The sequence below is a fragment of the Nicotiana sylvestris genome, chromosome 4, assembly GCF_000393655.2.
Source record: "Nicotiana sylvestris chromosome 4, ASM39365v2, whole genome shotgun sequence".
Classification (NCBI taxonomy): domain Eukaryota; kingdom Viridiplantae; phylum Streptophyta; class Magnoliopsida; order Solanales; family Solanaceae; genus Nicotiana; species Nicotiana sylvestris.
Window position 1 is genome coordinate 130,326,084 of NC_091060.1, and position 7,769 is coordinate 130,333,852.

Genomic DNA, 7,769 nt, shown 5'->3' on the forward strand with positions numbered 1-7,769 from the left:
CTTTCCACAACCACCTTGTGGGCATTAGGCATTCACAACACCTTTTAAGCTTTTTAGAACAAGAACCACCCACATACATTCACCAACAACACAAATCAAGTGGGATTCCACCCCACACTGATCCTCCACCAACACCAAAACACATTGCACCAATTTCTACACAAAATCTAGGTATAACTACTACAACATAAGCATAAGAATACAACAAACAAATCTGAAAAATAAAGAGAGAAAAAGAGAAGAAAAAAAACTAGGGCTCATACCTGTGGTGAAGGAGAATGGGGAAGATGCTAGTGAACTCGGGGGGGAAGGAGTCATGAGATGGGGAAGGGATTTGGGGCAGGGATTTTTTTTGTTGGTGGGGTTCGATTTGAAGAATGGGGGAAGAGGATTTTGATTTTGTGTGTGTTTGACTGGGGTTTTTTGTTTGAAGGGGAAGAAGAGACGGGGAGGGGGTTAGTAGAGGGGGGTAATTTAGTCTACAGATTAAACAAATAAAAAATATAAAAAACTAAAAAATTTACACAAAAACGCCGGACTTTTGACGGAACTAGCGCGCCCAGGTGCGCGAGCGCGCTCATTTTAGTGCGGCCAACACAGAAACGTTGAGCAACTAGCGCACCCAGGTGCACGTTCAGTAGCGCGGTCACTCTAGTAGCGCGTCCAAGTGCACGAGCGCGCTCATTTTAGCATGGCCAAGGCAGAAACTTTGCAATGTAGCGTGCCCAGTAGCGCGTCCAGTAGCACGGGCGCGCATCTGGGCGATTTTTTTCTTCAACTTTTCACCTGTTCTTACCTCGTTCATTTGCCTTAGCACCTACCCTTTGTCACCTGCATTGGTTAGCTCGTCCTAAAATACAAAATTAACACTACTACTATCGTTGGGTTGCCTCCCAACCAGCGTCTTATTTAACGTCGTGGCATAACGGTTACAACAATTCAATGGGTTGCCTCCCATCTAGCGCCTAATTTAACGTCGCGGCATGACTCAACACGTTCTCAAGCATCTGTCAAGTCCACCGAGGTCTTGTGACGTACAAAGTCACCACCCCAGTAATGTTTTATCCTTTGACCATTCACCAAGAAAGTACTAGTTGAACTCATATCGTGCAATTCCACAGCTCCATGAGGCTTCACACTTACCACAACAAAAGGGCATGACCAACGAGATTTAGGCTTTCCAGGAAAAAACTTCAACCTCGAATTGAACAAAAGAACTTCTTGCCCTGGCCTGAACTCTCGATGTTGAATGTGCTTGTCATGCCACCTCTTAGTCTTCTCTTTATACAATTTGGCATTCTCATATGCGTGCAAACAAAACTCATCAAGCTCGTTGAGTTGCAGCAACCACTTCTCGCCATCCAAGTCCCCATCCATATTCAGCTTTTTAATTGCCCAATAGGCCTTGTGTTCAAGTTCGACGGGCAAGTGACATGCCTTCCCATAAACTAACTTATACAAAGAAGCACCTATGGGAGTTTTGTATGCAATTCGATATGCCCACAATGCATCATCTAACTTCCCTGCCCAGTCTTTTCTATTTGCACTCACTGTTTTCTCAAGAATCCGCTTCACCTCTCTGTTTGATACTTCCACTTGACCACTCGTCTGGGGGTGATAGGCAGTGGAAACGTTGTGCTTGACTCCGTACTTTGCAAGAACATTATTCAGCAGTTTGTTGCAGAAATGCATTCCTCCATCTCTGATCAACACTCTGGGAGTTCCAAAGCGTATGAAGATGTGCTTCTTAACAAAGCTTACCACCACCTTTGCATCATTAGTGGGAAGAGCAATGGACTTCACCCACTTAGACACATAATCGACTGCCACCAAGATGTACCTATGACCATTGGAGTACGAAAATGGTCCCATGAAGTCAATTCCCCCACACATCAAAAAGCTCCACTACCAGAATGTTTTGTAGTGGCATATCGTGCTTCCTTGTGATCGTTCCGGTTCTTTGGCACCTGTCACACATTTTAACAAAGGCGTGTGCATCCCTAAACAATTTTGGCCAATAGAAACCTGATTGTAGCACTTTCTGGGCGGTCCTGTCTCCACCATGATGACCTCTATATGGCGAAGCGTGACAGCTATGAAGTATGGCATTCATCTCCTCCTCAAGAACACATCTCTTCACCAACTGATCTGCACAGAGCCTGTATAAGAATGGCTCATACCACATGTAAAGCCTCACATCATGCAGGAATCTTCTTCTATTATTAGGTGTCAATTCTGGTGGTGTCACCCTACTTGCAATAAAGTTCACATAATCTGCGTACCATAGGGTTGTGCTTGAGGTGATTGCTAATAACTACTCATCAGGGAATGTTTCTTTAATTGCACCCCCTTCAGCTACATGATTCCGATTTTCTAATCTGGACAAGTGATCAGCCACTTGATTCTCTGTTCCTTTGCGACCTCGTATCTCTAAATCAAACTCCTATAAGAGTAGGACCCACCGAATCAGTCTTGGCTTGGCGTCCTTCTTCTAAAACATGTATCTGATAGCTGAATGATCTGTGTAGACGATGACTTTGGTCCCCACAAGATATGACCTGAACTTGTCAAATGCCCACACCACTGCAAGAAACTCTTTTTCAGTGACTGTGTAGTTCATCTGAGCTGGATTTAGAGTTTTGCTCGCATAGAATATTGAGTGGAAGATTTTATTTCTCCTTTGCCCCAAGACAGCACCAACAGCCAAGTCGCTCGCATCGCACATCAACTCAAATGGCTGCTCCCAATCCGGAGCAATTATGATTGGTGCAGTCACCAACCTTCCCTTCAGCTCCTCGAATGCCTTCAGACAGGCATCATCAAATTGGAAGGCGACATCTTTCTCAAGCAACCTGCACAATGGAGAGGAAATTTTCGAGAAATCTTTAATGAAACGACGATAAAAACCTGCATGGCCCAAGAAACTGCGAATGTCTTTGACAGATATCGGTGGAGGCAATTTTTCAATTGCTTCGACCTTTGCCTTGTCCACCTACAAACCATCTTTGGACACCTTGTGCCCCAAAACTATACCTTCACGTACCATGAAATGGCACTTTTTCCAGTTTAGCACCAAGTTAGTTTCTTCACACCTAGCAAGTACTTTATCAAGGTTCATCAAGCAGTTATCAAAAGAACATCCAAACACAGAAAATTGCCCATGAACACTTCCACAAACCTCTCAACCTTGTCAGTAAAAATGGCTATCATACACCTTTGAAAGGTCGCAGGTGCATTACAAAGACTAAAGGGCATTCTCTTGAACGCATACGTGCCATAAGGACACGTAAAGGTGGTCTTCTCTTGGTCCTCTGGGGCTATAGCAATCTAATTATACCCCGAGTAACCATCTAAGAAGCAGTAGTACTCCTGGACAGCTAATCTATCAAGCATTTGGTCAATAAAGGGGAGGGGAAAGTGGTCCTTCCGGGTGGCATTATTCAATTTTCTATAGTCAATGCAAATTCTCCACCCGGTGATAGTTCTTGTAGGGATTAAATCATTATTCTCATTAACTACTACAGTCATCCCCCCTTTCTTGGGTACACATTGGACGAGGCTTACCCATTTGCTGTCTGAGATAGGAAATACAATACCTGCATCAAGCCACTTAATCATTTCTTTTCTTACCACCTCTTTCATGATTGGATTGAGTCGGCGTTGTTGCTATACACTGGGCTTGTGTCCGTCCTCCATGAGGATTTTGTGCATACGAAAGGCTGGGTTAATGCCCTTAATGTCAGACATCGTCCACCCAAGTGCTCGTTTGTGCTCACGTAGCACTCTCAACAGCTTTTCTTCCTGCAATTTAGACAAGTCAGAAGAAACAATAACGGGTAAAGTGTCAGAGTCACCCAAATAAGCATATTGCAGGTGAGGTGGGAGAGGCTTAAGCTCCAATTTTGGGGCTTCCTCAATTGACGGCTTTGGAGGAGGTCCCTTTGGCCTATTCAAAGGCTCAAAGGGGTGTATCCCTTGCATGTACACACAAGATGTATCAAGGATGTGCATCATCTCCTCAACCTCCTCATCAGCCCCCAAGCTATCAAACAACATAAGTGCTTTCTCCAGAGAATCGTCTAGATATACACTCGGAGATTGAATTTGCTCATCAGCCTCAACAACAGATATCATTGAGAGTTTCTCATAGTGGCGGGGAAGTTGGATTGCTTTGTAGACATTAAAAACTGCTTCCTCGCCATCTACCCTCAAAATCATCTTTCCCTCTCTCACTTTGATAATTGCATCACCAGTAGCTAAGAGAGTTTGCCCCAATATGATTGGAACTAGTTCATCAGCCTCATAATCGAGGATAATGAAATCAGTAGGGAATATGAACTTCCCAATCTGCAGCAACACATCTTCAATCACCCCTTCAGGGTGTGCTATCGATCTATCAGCTAGCTGCAACATCACAGTAGTGGGCCTTGGAGCTCCCAGGCCCAATTGCTTGAACAAAGACAGGGGCATCAGATTTATGCTCACCCCCAAATCGTAAAGAGCACGACCCACATCAATATTATGCGCACAGGAATCGTGAAGCTGCCAGGATCCTTAAGCTTTTAAGGGAGCTTATTTTGGACCCTTGAAGTGCACTCCTCAGTAAGTGCTACTGTCTCAAATTCAGTTAATCTTCTCTTGTGAGCCACTATATCTTTTATGTACTTCACATACTTTGGAATTTCACGAAGTACATCAACAAGTGGGATATTCAGTTGAACCTGGCTCAACATAAAGAGAAATTTTGTGAACATGCGATCATCATTCTTTTTCTGCAATCTCTGGGGGAAAGGTGGTGGTGGCCTTGGGGCGTATACTGGCTCTAGAATTTCAGCATCATTCTTTGGCTCGTGAGTCACTTTAGGGATTAACTCTCCCTCAGGTATGGGCTTGTCTCTCTTTTTCTTTGGCACTTCCTCTAGCTCCCTCCCGTTTCTAAGTGTAACTGCATTCACTTGAGGGCTCTTTTCTGTATCACTAGGGAGAGCGCCTGCAGGTCTAGTGTTTTGATTTGTTGCTAACTTCCCCATTTGCCTTTCAAGATTTCTGAAGTCGGTCCTGAGTTGCTGATTGTCAATCAACAACTTCTTTAGCAAATCATTGGTACTTTCTTCCATTTGTTGGGGTGGTCTCTGAGGTTGATTGAAACTCCCTTGGGGTCTATTCTGATTCTGCTGATTTCCACCCCATGAGAAGTTGGGATGATACCTCCAATTTGGATTGTAAGAATTCCTGTATTGTGCATGCTGATTCGGTGGACCTCTGTTCTGTTGCCCCACATAATAGATGGATTCTGGATTCGTGGGGCACACATCACTCATATGACTGTCGCCACAGAGTTCGCAGCAAATAGTCATTTGTTGTACATGTTGCATTCTCTGTGGCTGCTGCATTGTCATCCTAGTCATCTGATTGGCCAGTTTTGCAATATCGGCTCTCATGGCTGACACTCCGTCGAGCTCAAGTAACCCAACTAATTTTTTCTTAACTGCCTTTCGTGAATCACCCTCACCTTGCCAGTTATTATCATTAGCAGTGAAGTTATTCAGCAAGATTTGGATTTTACTGTACGGTCTGGCCATGCAACTACCCCCACAAGCTGAATCAAGATTCATCTTTGAAGCATCATCTAACCCATCTACAAAAGTGTGACCCAATACCTCGTCTGTCTGGCAATGATGAGGACAGTATCTGAGCATCTTCTTGTACCTTTCTCATGCTTGACGAAGTGTCTCGCCAGCTCGTTGTTCGAACCCCAGAATTTGACTCCTCAATACCTTTGTTTTCTTAGTGGGGAAAAACTTGATTAAGAATTTCCTTGCCAGATCAGCCCAGGTGCGGATTGAATTAGCTGGCTCCTTATTCAACCACTCCTTAGCTTCCCCAATCAGTGAAAAGGGGAAAAGTGTCAGCCTGACATAGTCCTTGGAAACGTTCAGATAATTGTAAGTATCCGTAATTTCCAAGAAATTCTGAATGTGCCTCTGCAGGTCTTCATGAGGTAAGCCCACAAATAGCCCTGTGGACTGGATCAGTTGCACCATGTATTGTTTTAGCTCAAAGTGCCTAGTGATATCAGGCTTCACAATAGCCTAAGTCATATTAGCCAGACTGGGCCTTGCGGCTTCGATCACCGCGCGTTCCTCATTACCTGCCATCCCAATTGGTTGTGGTTGAACTACGATGTCCAACTCTCTTTCAATTCTGGTTCTAGCATCCACCTCCCTCCTCAATCTTTGAAGTGTTAGTTCAATTTCGGGATCGAGAGGAAGGAGATTGTTTGCGCTTCTACTTCTTCGCATTCAATAGAAAATCATGTATTAGCACAAACAAAGTGAACTGAAAGTTAAAACTCGAATAAATAAATAATAAAGGCTCAATTCAGTCAAGTAGCTAATTTTTAAGTCCCCGGCAACGGCGCCAAAAACTTGTTGCGACCAAAAACACTCACGCAAGTGCACGTAATCGTCAAGTAATAGAGTAGTGAGTAGAGTATCGTTCCCACGAAGACTTATGATTAACTGTTGACTAATTCAAACTCAATGAATTTGTCTATTCAAGAGGTTTTTTTCCACAAAATAGAGATGTAATTGTTTTACTACCTAATTACCAAGCAATAATCTAACTAGAGCAATTAACCAAACAAATAACAATTTCGAGTAACAAACAGTAAGAGAGGATATTCCAGGGTCACATGCTAATTAACAATCGTGTGATGTTCTTAGCTTAAAATGACTAATCGATTTACCTGGATTGTTGATTAACAGGGTTAATGTTACTCATAAGAATCTGTCGAGTCCTTACTTGCCTATTCAAGTTAACTCAATGCCTATATGTCTATGGAATTAAGATTAACAAGGATGCATTTACAATTCCTGTACTTCAACCAAGCAAGGCAATTGGGTATATGTCTATCCCAATTGCTAATTCGTTCCCCGAGGCTCGGGTTCAAGAACTTGCTCTATTTAATTCTATATGCAATCTAAAGTTCTCACTTTCGAGTTCAACTAAAGATTTGTGAATAGTATTTCACTGTTAGCTACTCAGCAAAATAATTAAAAGCAGAATTAAATAAGCAACCCAAGATGATAAACCAACTTTGTCAAATTAAACTTCAAACAACAACATTCATGTTTCACCCATGACCCTAGAACAATGGGTTTTAGCTACTCATACTAGTGTTCATCACAAATAGGTTCAATTTCATCCCAAATAGCAAAAACCAAGAGAAGAAAAGAAGAACTTGATGGTCAAATCTCCTCCTTGCCTCTTGCCTCTCTATTTCTTGCACTAGACTCTAAAAAACTTCCTTGGGCGAGCTTGACTTTATATAGGTTAAGTGGGTTTTCCTCCAGATTTCCAATTTTGCCCCTAAATAATTCTTCCCGAAATTTGGACTAGCGCGACCGCGCATCTGGCCGCGCTAGTTGGCTGAGAATTCTGTCTTGGATGCGCTAAAAGTAGCACGGGCGCGCACCTAGGCGCGCATGTCCAGTTTTCTGTTTCATCGTTTCTGTTCCTCGTCTTCAAGCGTACTCAGTTCCGAGGAGTCTTTCTTGCTCCAAAATGGTTCCTATCACACCTTTAAGGCATCTCATAGGCTCCTCAACCTAAAATGTATACAATTCACAATTAGAGCCTATTTTTCATCAATTAACCATATTATGATATTGGAATATAATCAAGTGGAAGCATAAACTATCGCCAAATTGCCTAGATCTAGCCTATTATCATCTAGGTGTTTTACGCGATAATAAATATTGGCAATC

The 7,769-nt window shown here is 42.9% G+C and overlaps 1 protein-coding gene across 1 annotated transcript; it reads right to left on the reverse strand.

The window, feature by feature from the left end:
- Positions 1-4,562: 4,562 nt before the first annotated feature.
- Positions 4,563-6,044, reverse strand: LOC138890173 (uncharacterized). The gene is made up of 2 exons (XM_070173536.1): positions 5,778-6,044; positions 4,563-5,669 (listed from the first exon to the last, which is right to left on the reverse strand). The coding sequence occupies exons 1-2, from the start codon at positions 6,042-6,044 to the stop codon at positions 4,563-4,565; spliced, it is 1,374 nt and encodes a 457-aa protein (XP_070029637.1).
- Positions 6,045-7,769: the final 1,725 nt, after the last annotated feature.